Source organism: Delphinapterus leucas, chromosome X (assembly GCF_059928025.1).
Source record: "Delphinapterus leucas isolate spDelLeu-1000000601 "Yukka" chromosome X, BTC_Dleu_Yukka2, whole genome shotgun sequence".
Classification (NCBI taxonomy): Eukaryota; Metazoa; Chordata; class Mammalia; order Artiodactyla; family Monodontidae; genus Delphinapterus; species Delphinapterus leucas.
Genome location: NC_143150.1, coordinates 72,701,091 through 72,714,843, shown reverse-complemented (window position 1 = coordinate 72,714,843; position 13,753 = coordinate 72,701,091). Strand labels below are relative to the sequence as shown.

At 39.9% G+C, this 13,753-nt stretch overlaps 1 protein-coding gene across 6 annotated transcripts in view; it reads left to right on the top strand.

Annotated features, from left to right (window-relative positions):
• The window catches only part of IGBP1 (immunoglobulin binding protein 1), a 53,234-nt gene that overhangs the window by 21,794 nt on the left and 17,687 nt on the right, over window positions 1-13,753 (top strand). The window contains exon 6 of one of the 6 annotated variants that reach the window (XM_089904439.1): window positions 13,373-13,431. The exons of the other annotated variants lie outside the window; for them this stretch is intronic. Coding sequence (XP_089760565.1) covers window positions 13,373-13,425 — 53 coding nt within the window. The 3' untranslated portion in view covers window positions 13,426-13,431. The remainder of the gene's footprint in view (window positions 1-13,372; window positions 13,432-13,753) is intronic. 6 annotated transcript variants of the gene reach the window in all.

Below are 13,753 nucleotides of genomic sequence, written 5' to 3'. Positions count from 1 at the left end.
CTAACACAGTATTGTAAACCAACTATACTTCAATTTAAAAAAAAGAGAGAAAAAGGGGGGAAAAAAACATTCCAGAAAGACACACTCAAAAAACAACAAATTTAAAATATACTGTTTAAAAGTGAGTTGGAAGACATTAAGAAAATTAAATAAGACATGGAAGAACAATACAAAGCAGGATTAGAAAAACTCAGAAATGTAGTGACAACTTGGGGGAAGTAAGAAGAAAGAATCACTTTAGAAATGAAGGCTGAGGGACTTCCCTGGTGGTCAGTGGTTAAGAATCCACCTTCCAGTGCAGGGGATGCGAGTTCGATCTCTGGTCGGGGGACTAAGATCCCACATGCCGTGGGGCAACTAAGCCCATGCACTCTAGAGCCCATGAGCCACAACTAGACAGCCCACGTGCCGCAACAAAGAGCCTGCGTGCCACAACTAAGATCCAATGAAGCCAAGTAAATTAAAAAAGAAAAGAAAAAAGAAAGCAAGGCTGGGACTTCCCTGGCGGTCCAGTGGTTAAGACTCCATGCTTCCACTGCAGGGAGCGCAGGTTCGATCCCTGGTTGGGGAATTAAGATCCCACATGCCATGTGGTGTGGTCAAAAAATAAAACTAAAAAAAATAGAGATGAAGGCTAAGGCAGAATGCTCTTTGACGTAAATCGTAGCAATATTTTTATGGATCTGTCTCAGACAAAGGAAACAAAAGCAAAAGTAAACAAATGGGACCTAATTAAACTTAAAAACTTTTGCACAGCAAAGGAAACCAACAGCAAAATGAAAAGACAACCTACAGAATGGGAGAAAATATTTTGCAAATGATATGCCCAATAAGGGGTTAATATCCAAAATATATAGATAGCTCATATAACTCAAATAAAGAAAACTTAAAAATGGGCAGACAACCTGAGTAGACATCTTTCCAAAGAGGATATACAGATGGCCAACAGGAACATGAAAAGAGGCTCAACATTGCTAATCATCAGAGAAATGCAAATCAAAACCATAATGAGATAACACCTCACACCTGTCAGAATGGCTATCATCAAGAAGTCTACAAATAACAAATGTTGGCGAGGATGTATAGAAATGGGAACCCTAGTACACTGTTGGTGGGAATATAAATTGGCGTAGCTACTATGGAAGGCAGTGTGGCAGTTTGTCAAAAAATTGAAATAGAACTACCATATGATCCAGCAATTCTACCCCTGGGGGGTTTTTTGTGTGTTTTTTGGGGTTTTTTTTGCGGTACACGGGCCTCTCACTGCTGCGGCCCCTCCCACTGCGGAGCACAGGCTCTGGACGCGCAGGCCCAGCGGCCATGGCTCACGGGCCCAGCTGCTCTGCAGCATGTGGGATTCTCCCGAACCGGGGCACAAACCCGCATCCCCCACATCAGCAGGTGGACTCCCAACCATTGTGCCACCAGGGAAGCCCCTACCCCTGGGTTTTTATCCAAAGAAAATGGAAACGCTAATTCAAAAAGATACATGCACCCCAGTGTTCATAGAATCATTGTTTACATTAGCCAGTATATGGAAGCAACCAAAGGTGTCCATCAGTAGATGAAAAGATATAGAAGATGTGGTGTGTGTATATATATATATATATACAGTGGAGTATTAGCCCTAAAAAGAGTGAAACTCTGCCATTTTCAACAACATGGATGGCCCCTAGAGGGTATTAATGCTTAGTGAAATAAGTCAGAGAAAGAAAAATACTGTATGATATCATTGATATGTGGAATCTAAAAAATAATCTAATAAAAATATAACAGAACAGAACCAGACTCACAGATATAGAGGACAAACTAGTGGATACCAGTGAGGAGAAAAAAGGGAGGGAAGGGCAAGATGATAGGAGATTAAGAGGTACTAGCTACTATGTATAAAATGAATAAGCTACAAAGATACATTGTACAGCACAGGGAATATAGCCATTTTTTTAAACATCTTTATTGGAGTATAATTGCTTTACAGTGGTGTGTTAGTTTCTGCTTTATAACAAAGTGAATCAGCTATACATATACATATATTCACATATCCCCTCCCTCTTGCGTCTCCCTCCTACCCTTCCTATCACACCCCTCTAGGTGGTCACAAAGCACCGAGCTGATCTCCCTGTGCTATGCGGCTGCTTCCCACTAGCTATCGGTTTTACATTTGGTAGTGTATATATGTCCATGCCACTCTCTCACATTGTCTCAGCTTACCCTTCCCCCTCCCCATGTCCTCAAGTCCATTCTCTAGTAGGTCTGCATCTTTATTCCCATCCTGCCCCTAGGTTCTTCATGACTTTTTTTTTTTTTAGATTCCATATATATGTGTTAGCATATGGTATTTGTTTTTCTCTTTCTGACTTACTTCACTCTATATGACAGACTCTAGGTCCATCCACCTCACTACAAATAACTCAGTTTCGTTTCTTTTTATGGCTGAGTAATATTCCATTGTATATAAGTGCCACATCTTCTTTATCCATTCATCTGTCAATGGACACTTAGGTTACTTCCATGTCCTGGCTATTGTAAATAGAGCTGCAGTGAACATTGTGGTACATGACTCTTTGAATTATGGTTTTCTCAGGGTATATGCCCAGTAGTGGGATTGCTGGGTTGTATGGTAGTTCTATTTTTAGTTTTTTAAGGAACCTCCATACTGTTCTCCATAGTGGCTATATCAATTTACATTCCCACCAACAGTGCAAGAGGGTTCCCTTTTCTCCACACCCTCTCCACCATTTATTGTTTGTAGATTTTTTGATGATGGCCATTCTGACCGCTGTGAGGTGATATCTCATTGTAGTTTTGATTTGCATTTCTCTAATGATTAACGATGTTGAGCATTCTTTCATGTGTTTGTTGGCAAACTGTATATCTTCTTTGGAGAGCTGTCTATTTACATCTTCTGCCCATTTTTGGATTGGGTTGTTTGTTTTTTTGTTGTTTGTTTTTAATATGTATAATTGTGATAGAAATTTTTTAATTAATTAATTAATTTATTTATGGCTGTGTTGGGTCTTCGTTTCTGTGCAAGGGCTTTCTCTCGTTGCAGCGAGCGGGGGCCACTCTTCATCGTGGTGTGCATGCCTGTCACAGTTGTGGCCTCTCGTTGCGGAGCACAAGCTCCAGACGCGCAGGCTCAGTAGTTGTGGCTCACAGGCCTAGTTGCTCTGCGGCATGTGGGATCTTCCCAGACCAGGGTTCGAACCCGTGTCTCCTGCATTGGCAGGCACATTCTCAACCACTGCGCCACCAGGGAAGCCTGGGTTGTTTGTTTTTTTGATATTGAGCTGCTTGTAAATTTTGGAGATTAATCCTTTGTCATTTGCTTCGTTTGCAAATATTTTCTCCCATTCCGACGGTTGTCTTTTCGTCTTGTTTATTGTTTCCTTTGCTGTGCAAAAGATTTTAACTTTCATTAGGCCCCATTTATTTTATTTTTGTTTTTATTTCCATTTCTGTAGGAGGTGGGTTAAAAAGGATCTTGTTGTGCTGTATGTCATACAGTGTTCTTCCTATATTTTCCTCTAAGAGTTTTATAGTGTTTGGCCTTACATTCAGGGCTTTTATCCATTTTGAGTTTATTTTTGTGTATGGTGTTAGGGAGTGTTCGAATTTCATTCTTTTACATGTAGCTGTCCAGTTTTTCTAGCACCACTTGTTGAAGAGGCTGTCTTTTCTCCATTGTATATTCTTGCCTCCTTTATCAAAAATAAGGTGACCTATGTGCATGGGTTTATCTCTGGGCTTTCTATCCTGTTCCATTGATCTGTATTTCTGTGTTTGTGCCAGTACACTGTCTTGATTACTGTAGCTTTGTAGTCTAATCTGAAGTCAGGGAGCCTGATTCCTCCAGCTCCATTTTTCTTTCTCAAGATTGCTTTGGCTATTCGGGATCTTTTGTGTTTCCATACAAATTGTGAATTTTTTGTTCTAGTTCTGTGAAGAATGCCAGTGGTAGTTTGATAGGGATTGCATTGAATCTGTAGATTGCTTTGGGCAGTAGAGTCATTTTCACAATGTTGATTCTTCCAATCCAAGAACATGGTATATCTCTCCATCTATTTGTATCATCTTTAATTTCTTTCATCAGTGTCTTATAGTTTTCTGCGTACAGGTCTTTTGTCTCCTTAGGTAGGTTTATTCCTAGGTATTTTATTCTTTTTGTTGCCATGGTAAATGGGAGTGTTTTCTTAATTTCACTTTCAGATTTTTCATCATTAGTGTATAGAAATGCAAGAGATTTCTCTGCATTAATTTTGTATCCTGCTACTTTACCAAATTCATTGATTAGCTCTAGTAGTTTTCTGGTGGCATCTTTAGGATTCTCTATGCATAGTATCATGTCATCTGCAGTGACAGCTTTACTTCTTCTTTTCTGATTTGGATTCCTTTTATTTCTTTTCTCTGATTGCTGGGGCTAATACTTCCAAAACAATGTTGAATAGTAGTGGTGAGAGTGGGCAACCTTGTCTTCTTCCTGATCATAGTGGAAATGGTTTCAGTTTTTCACCATTGAGAACGATGTTTGCTGTGGGCTTGTCATATATGGCCTTTATTATGTTGAGGTAAGTTCTCTCTATGCCTACTTTCTGCAGGGTTTTTATCATAAATGGGTGTTGAATTTTGTCAAAAGCTTTTTCTGCATCTAGTGAGATGATCATATGTTTTTTATTCTTCAGTTTTTTAATATGGTGTATCACATTGACTGATTTGCATATATTGAAGAATCCTTGCATTCCTGGGACAAACCCAACTTGATCATGGTGTATGATCCTTTTAACGTGCTGTTGGATTCTGTCTGCTAGTATTTTGTTGAGGATTTTTGTATCTAGGTTCATCAGTGATATTGGCCTGTAGTTTCCTTTCTTTGTGACATCTTTGTCTGGTTTTGGTATCAGCGTGATGGTGGCCTCGTAGAATGAGTTTGGGGGTGTTCCTCTCTCTGCTATAGTTTGCAAGAGTTTGAGAAGGATAGGTGTTAGCTCTTCTGTAAATGTGTGATGGAATTCGCCTGTGAAGCCATGTGGTCCTAGGCTTTTGTTTGTTTGAAGGTTTTTAATCACAGTCTCAATTTCAGTGCTTGTGATCGTTCTGTTTATATTTTCTGTTTCTTCCTGGTTCAGTCACGGAAGGTTGTACTTTTCTAAGAATTTGTCCATTTCTTCCAGGTTGTCCATTTTATTGGCGTATAGTTGCTTGTAGTAATTTCTCATGATCCTTTGTATTCCTGCAGTGTCAGTTTTTTCTCCTTTTTCTTTTCTAATTCTATTGATTTGAGTCTCCTTCCTTTTTTTCTTGATGAGTCTGGCTAATGGTTTATCAATTTTGTTTGTCTTCTCAAAGAACCAGCTTTTAGTTTTATTGCTCTTTCCTATTCTTTCCTTCATTTCTTTTTCATTTATTTCTCATCTGATCTTTATGATTTCTTTCCTTCTGCTAACTTTGGGGTTTTTTTTTCTTCTTTCTCTATTTGCTTTAGGTGTAAGTTTAGGTTGTTTATTTGAGATGTTTCTTGTTTTTTAAGGTAAGACTGTACTGCTATAAACTTCGCTCTTGGAACTGCTTTTGCTGCATCCCATAGGGTTTGGGTCGTCGTGTTTTCATTGTCATTTGTTTCTAGGTATTTTTTGATTTCCCCTTTAATTTCTTCCCTGATCTCTTGGTTATTAAGTAGTGTATTGTTTAGCCGCCACATGTTTGTATATTTTACAATTTTTTCCTGTAATTCATATCTCGTTTCATAACATTGTGGTCGGAAACCATACTTGATACGATTTCCATTTTCTTAAATGTACCAGGGTTTGATTTGCGACCCAAGATATGATCTATCCTGGAGAATGTTCCAATACACTTGAGAAGAAAGTGTATTCTGTTGTTTTTGGAAGGAATGTCCTATAAATATCAATTAAGTCCATCTTGTTTAATGTATCATTTAAAGCTTGTGTTTCCTTATTTATTTTCATTTTGGATGATCTGTCCATTGGTGAAAGTGGGGTGTTAAAGTCCCCTACTATGATTGTGTTACTGTCTATTTCCCCTTTTATGACTATTAGCATTTGCCTTATATATTGAGGTGCTCCTATGTTGGGTGCATAAATATTTACAGTTGTTACATCTTCTTCTTGGATTGATCCCTTGATCATTATGTAGTGTCCTTCTTTGTCTCTTGTAATAGTCTTTGTTTTAAAGTCTATTTTGTCTGATATGAGAATTGCTACACCAGCTTTCTTTTGATTTCCATTTGCATGGAATATCGTTTTCCATCCCCTCACTTTCAGTCTGTATGTGTCCCTAGGTCTGAAGGGGGTCTCTTGTAGACAGCATATATATGGGTCTTGGTTTTGTATCCATTCAGCCAGTCTATGTCTTTTCGTTGGAGCATTTAATCCATTTACATTTAAGGTAATTATTGATATGTATGTTCCTATTACCATTTTGTTAATTGTTTTGGGTTTGTTATTGTAGGTCTTTTCCTTCTCTTGTGTTTCCTGCCTAGAGAAGTTCCTTTAGTATTTGTTGTAAAGCTGGTTTGGTGGTGCTGAACTCTCTCAGCTTTTACTTGTCTGTAAAATTTTAATTTCTCCGTCGAATCTGAATGAGATCCTTGCTGGGTAGAGTAATATTGGTTGTAGGTTTTTCCCTTTCAGCACTTTAAATATGTCCTGCAACTCCCTTCTTGCTTGCAGAGTTTCTGCTGAAAGATCAGCTGTTAACCTTATGGGGATTCCCTTGTATGTTATTTGTTGTTTTTCCCTTGCTGCTTTTAATATTTTTTCTTTGTATTTAATTTTTGATAGTTTGATAACTATGTGTCTTGGCGTGTTTCTCCTTGGAATTATCCTGTTTGGGATTCTCTGTGCTTCCTGGACTTGATTAACTCTTTCCTTTCCCATATTAGGGTAGTTTTCAACTTTAATCTCTTCAGATATTTTCTCAGTCCCTTTCTTTTTCTCTTCTTCTTCTGGAACCCCTGTAATTCGAATGTTGGTGAGTTTAATGTTGTCCCAGAGGTCTCTGAGACTGTCCTCAGTTCTTTTCGTTCTTTTTTCTTTATTCTGCTCTGCAGTAGTTATTTCCACTATTTTATCTTCCAGGTCGCTTATCCATTCTTCTGCCTCAGTTATTCTGCTATTGATTCCTTCTAGAGAGTTTTTAGTTTCATTTATTGTGTTGTTCATTATTGTTTCTTTGCTCTTTAGTTCTTCTAGGTCCTTGTTAAATGTTTCTTGTATTTTCTCCCTTCTATTTCCAAGATTTTGGATCATCTTTACTTTCATTACTCTGAATTCTTTTTCAGGTAGACTGCCTATTTCCTCTTCATTTGTTTGGTCTGGTGGGTTTTTACCTTGTTCCTTCATCTGCTGTGTGTTTCTCTGTCTTCTCATTTTGCTTAACTTACTGTGTTTGGTGTCTCCTTTTCGCAGGCTGCAGGTTCTTAGTTCCCGTTGTTTTTGGTATTTGCTCCCAGTGGGTAAGGTTGTTTCAGTGGGCTGTGTAGGCTTCCTGGTGGAGGGGACTAGTGCCTGTGTTCTGGTGCATGAGGCTGGATCCTGTCTTTCTGGTGGGCAAGACCACGTCCGGTAGTGTGTTTTGGGGTGCCTGTGGCCTTATTATGATTTTAGGCAGCCTCTCTGCTAATGGATGGGGCTGTGTTCCTGTCTTGCTAGTTGTTTGGCATAGGGTGTCCAGCGCTGTAGCTTGCTGGCCGTTGAGTGAAGCTGGGTGCTGGTGTGGAGATTGAGATCTCTGGGAGATTTTTGCCGTTTGTTAGTATGTGGAGCTGGGAGGTCTCTGGTGGACCAGTGTCCTGAACTCGGCTCTCCCACCTGAGAGGCACTGGCCTGATGCCCGGCTGGAGCACCAAGACCCTGTCATCCACACGGCTTAGAATAAATAGGCGAAAGAAAGGAAGAAAGAAAAAATAAAATAAAAAATAATTATTAAAAGAATTTTAAATTTTAAAAAGTAGTAAAAAAAAAAAGAAAGAAGGAAGAGCGCAGCCAAACCAAAAAACAAGTCCACCAATGATAACAAGCACTAAAAGCTATACTAAAAAAACCCCAGAAAAACGGACAGACAGAACCCTAGGACAAATGGTAAAAGCAAAGCTATACAGGCAAAATCACACACGGAAGCATACACATACACACTCACAAAAAGAGAAAAAGGAAAAGTATGTATATATCATTGCTCCCAAAGTCCACCGCCTCAATTTTGGGATGATTCGTTGTCTCTTCAGGTATTCCACAGGTGCAACGTACATCAAGTTGATTGTGGAGATTTAATCCGCTGCTCCTGAGGCTGCTGGGAGAGATTTCCCTTTCTCTTCTTTGTTTGCTCAGCTCCTGGGGTTCAGCTTTGGATTTGACCCCGCCTCTGCGTGTAGGTCACCTGAGGGCGTCTGTTCCTGCCCAGACAGGACAGGGTTATAGGAGCAGCTGATTTAGGGGCTCTGGCTCACTCAGGCCGGGGGGAGGGGGGGGTACGGATGCTGGGCGAGCCTGCATCGGCAGAGGCTGGCGTGACATTGCAACAGCCTGAGGCGTGCTGTGCGTTCTCCTGGGGAAGTTGTCCCTGGATCACGGGACCCTGGCAGTGGCGGGCTGCACAGGCTTCCGGGGGGGGAGGTGTGGATAGTGACCTGTGCTCGCACACAGGCTTCTTGGTAGCTGCAGCAGCAGCCTTAGCGTCTCATGCCAGTCTCTGGAGTTCGCGCTGATAGCCCAGGCTCGCGCCCGTCTCTGGAGCTCCTTTAAGCAGCATTCTTAATCCCCTCTCCTCGCACACCGCAAAACAGAGAGGCAAGAAAAAGTCTCTTGCCTCTTCGACAGTTCCAGACTTTTTCCCGGACTCCCTCCGGCTAGGACTCCCTCCGGCTAGCTGTGGCGTACTAGCCCCTTCGGGCTGTGTTCACGCAACCAACCCCAGTCCTCTCCCTGGGGTCTGACCGCCGAAGCCCGAGCCTCATCTCCCAGCCCCCACCCGCCCCGGCGGGTGAGCAGATAAGCCTCTCAGGCTGGTGAGTACTGGTCGGCACCGATCCTATGTGCGGGAATCTCTCCGCTTTGTGCTCTGCACCCTTGTTGCTGCGCTCTCCTCCGTGGTTCCGAAGCTTCCCCCCACTCCACCCCCGTCTCCGCCAGTGAAGGGTCTTCCTAGTGTGTGGAAACCTTTCCTCCTTCACAGCTCCCTCCCACTGGTGCAGGTCCCATCCCTATTCTTTTGTCTCTGTTTTTTCTTTTTTCTTTTGCCCTACCCAGGTACGTGGGGAGTTTCTTGCCTTTTGGGAGGTCTGAGGTCTTCTGCCAGCATTCAGTAGGTGTTCTGTAGGAGCTGTTCCACATGTAGATGTATTTCTGATGTATTTGTGGGGAGGAAGGTGATCTCCACTTCTTACTCTTCAACCGTTTTCCCAGTATTTTATAATAACTCTAAATGGAATATAATATATAAAATATTAAATCAACATGTTGTACACCTGAAACTAATATTGTAAATCTGTTAGACTTCAATTTGAATAAAAGAAAAGAAATGAAAGCTAAACTAGAAGAAAACAAGAATGAGTGAATATAACAGAAAATGCCTTTCTAAAGTAAAAAGGAAAATGTTTTAAATCAAAAAGAAACAAAGATGAACAGATTCCTAGAAAAAGTGACAAATATGAAAGATAGCAAAGAAGACCTGACATATGGATAATAAGATTATCTGAAGAAGAATACTGAAGCAAGGAAAAAGAAAAAAATGCTTAAAACTAATATTGGATGGACCTAGAGACTGTCATACAGAGTGAAGTAAGTCAGAAAGAGAAAAACAAATAACCATATGCTAACACACATATGTGGAATCTAAAAAAACGGTACTGATGAACCTAGTGGCAGGGCAGGAATAAAGATGCAGATGTAGAGAATGGACTTGAGGACACGGGGAGGGGGAAGGGTAAGCTGGGACGAAGTGAGACAGTGGCATGGACATATATACACTACCAAATGTAAAATGGATAGCTAGTGGGAAGCAGCCACATAGCACAGGGAGATCAGCTCAGTGCTTTGTGACCACCTAGAGGGGTGGGATAGGGAGGGTGGGAGGGAGACGCAAGAGGGAGGGGATATGGGGATATATGTATACATATAGCTGATTCACTTTGTTGTACAGCAGAAACACACAACATTGTAAAGCAGTTATACTCCAATAAAGATATTTTTTAAAAAAAACTAATATTGAGGAAACTTTAGATTTGCTTTTAAAAAGCACACCGTGTACCTACGAATTTTGACCCAGAATGACCAGCAGCAAGACACATTCTAATAAAATTACTAGACTTTTTTTAAACAAAAAGAAATGCCTTGGATACTTCAGCAAAAACAGCAGGTGGGTTGTAAAGGAAGGAAAATCAGATCATCTTCAAACTTTTTGACACCAACACTTTATGCCAGAAGAAAATGGAGTAACATTTAAGATACTCAAGGGGAAAAAATGTGAGCCAAGGACATTATATCTGGTAAAAGTGGCTTTTAGGTATAAAAGGTACAGGTATTTATCAACATGCAGGAACTCAGGAAATATTCGTCCCATGATCCCTTTCTGAGAAATTTGCTAGAGAATGAGCTTAAGACAACCAAAGTGATGAGAGAGACATTGATATAAGGACTATCAGTCAGCATTAAATATATAGTTACTTGTAGAACTAAGACTAAATGAGATTTGAAAGAAAGTATTAATGCTTATATGCCCAGTGCTCTGGTAATGTAGATATAGTGTAACTTTTAATGGAGAAATGGGGAAAGAATATGCAAAAAAAAGAACTGTTCTCAGCAATTATATTGGTAACAGTATTAGTGTTATTCCAGGACTGTGTACCGTGAGATAATGTTAACTGAGTAATTATGAGATATTCAAATTCCATCATCCTCTGTTTTTGAGAGCTAAGACTTTTAATGTGGAAGAATACAGATGTAATTCAAAAGAATTTGAGTTAGAAACAAAACACCCCTGTAGTCCTGAATATGAACTCATGAGAAATTTTATTGAAAAGTACATGCACACGCACACACACACACACACACACACACTTTTGCTTTATCCACTGAAAAGGCTTAGAAACAATGACCAGCCCAGAAGCAATGAGCACACCTAGTAACCCAGGTTCTGTTCTTGAAATACCATTCCCATTAAAAGAAACCAGGATGTCTTAGAGAAATAGCTAATTCCAAGCTTGCAGCAGGAAATAAATAAGATGAGCTTGGAACATCTTGTCATAAAGGATAGGAAAGAAGCTTTCAAAGACTACTATGGTCATATCAAAAGGACTCAGAAGCCACTTTGAAGACGCTTCCACTGGCCAGAGACAGTTTGGCTTGAAAAAGGATAATTGCCAGTAGCAACGAGCACGTCTAGTACCCAAATCTTGGTTTCTAATACTATTCTCCAATTAAAGGGCTCCTTAGAGAAATGGATAATTCTAGGGCTGGACAGGGAATATACAAGATGAACCTGAAATATTTTGTAGTACTAGAAAATAAAGAAGCACTCAAAAAACAACAACAGCAAACAAAAAACTATTGAGGTATGTTAATGTGACACAGGGCCTTCTGAAAGAACTGTTACTGGCCAAAACTGGAAGAATATGAGCAGGAAAATAACAGTATTGGATTATAACACAAGGAATAAAATGTGTCCGTGAGTCTATAGTGATAGAAATAAATGATTACATAAATAGATGGGGGCGAAGAGACCAATCTCCCCTACAGAAAAATTCTAAATAATTTTTGTGTATACACCTGTCTCAAGGAGGTGCAGCACAACTCCTCACCCCTTAAGTGTAGGCTATGTTTAGTTACTTGCTTCCAAAGACTATAGTATAGAAGGAGGGGGAGCAGTTGGGAACCCTACAAACACTACCTGAAGTGATCCCAGTTAACATCAGCAGTGATGTCATGTTGGTGGTGCGTAGCCTTGGTTTGATGTGATAAGGAGGAAACTTCACTGTTATTCTCTTCCAAAAGTCATAACCCTAGTCTAATTATGAGAAAAATATGAGGCAACCCCAGGTTGAGGGACATTCTGCGAAATACCTGATGAGTACGCCTTAAAGCTGTCCAGGTCATCAAAAACAAGGAAAGTGAGAAATTCTCACAGCCAAGAGGAGACGAAGGAGACAGAGGACTAATGTAATATGGAATATTTGATGGGATCCTGGAACCAAAGTAAACGGACATTACGTAAAACCCAAGGAAATCTGAATAAAGTATGAACTTTAGTTGTTAGTCATATATGTATCAGTATTGGTTCATTAGTTATGACACACAAACCATAGTAATGTAAGATGTTAACAATAAGGGAAATTGGGTACGGATGTATAAGAACTCTGTACTATCTTCTCAATTTTTCTGTAAATTAAAACTAAAGTTAGAAAGCTTATTTGGATATTTTTTAGAAATCATTGCAATTCATTGAAACCCATCAAATATGTTTAAATCCATGAGTTCATAACTATAGTTAAAACAAAAATTGTTCAATTTCAGAGGATGATAAGGAACCAATTTATTACCTTGAGAAATGGTAAATTAAAGCAGAAGAATCAAGCATTAATCTTGTTTTCTTTTCCTGGGTGACTAAATAGTAGTAGATGAGGGAAAGCCTCTCTTTATAAAAGCATTCTACTTAATAAAAAAGGAAATGTTAAAGAGTATCACCATTTTGAAATCCTGGGAAAATTAATGAATCTAGGCATTGAGCATCAACAGCTGCTAACATCACAACATATGAGACACAGATACTATGTGCCACCTGCTGGGGGAGGACAGCACCACCTGTATTCATGAGAAGGGATCAACCCTGAGTCATATCAAGCTCTGTGTCCACTTGCCAATCTGCAGAAATACAGAAGAACATGTTGGACTCCGTCATGACTCTGCAGTCGGCAAAATCCAGATTTGGGGAAACTACAGGTCAAATGCCCCAGCCCCTTCAATAGAGAACTTGTAAGGAAAGAAAGGGATGGAAGAAGAAACCTGTAGATTAAAAATATATCAAAATATTTGAAAATGGATAAGACTAACCTCAAAAGCATTATGCTAAGTGAAAGAAGTCAGACACAAAAGACCACATGTTACTTGATTGCATTTATGTGAAATGTTCAGAATAGGCAACTCTATAGAGATAGAAGGTAGATTGGTGCTTTCCAGGGAGGGAAGGAATGGGGATTAACTGCCAGTGAGCACAGGGTGTCATTTGGTGGATGCTCATGGAGAAGCTTTGGGGATGGGTACAGAAAATCCATATCAAGTGAAGGCTATAAAGGTATAGCCTCCTTATCAAATTTTAAGTGATATATATTTTTGTGTGATTTCCAGTATCTTTTATTTTACAGTAAAAGGGTTTAAAAAAAAAAGAAAAACAGAACACAAGACTCCTAAGCTGTAAGGAGAGGTCAGATTCCCCGCATATTTCATTCTTTATCATGGTAATGAGAGTATTTCTCGTGGGCAAATTCAAGGTAGCTAGGAAACGTTCCTTTACCTCACAAAGGAAAGAAAAAAATAGTGCAAAAGAGACCTAGTATTTGGTACGCTGCATGACAAGTGCCATTTGGACCTCAGACCCTGTTCCAAACGTGCAAAATAACACACATTCTTTTCTGGTAGGTTCAGCTGCCCCGTGATTTCCAATTTTATACACACACAGAATTGTAGAACTGTAATAAAGGAAATGGATGAAGGAGGAGAAGTCACCTATAGTCCCACCTCCCTGG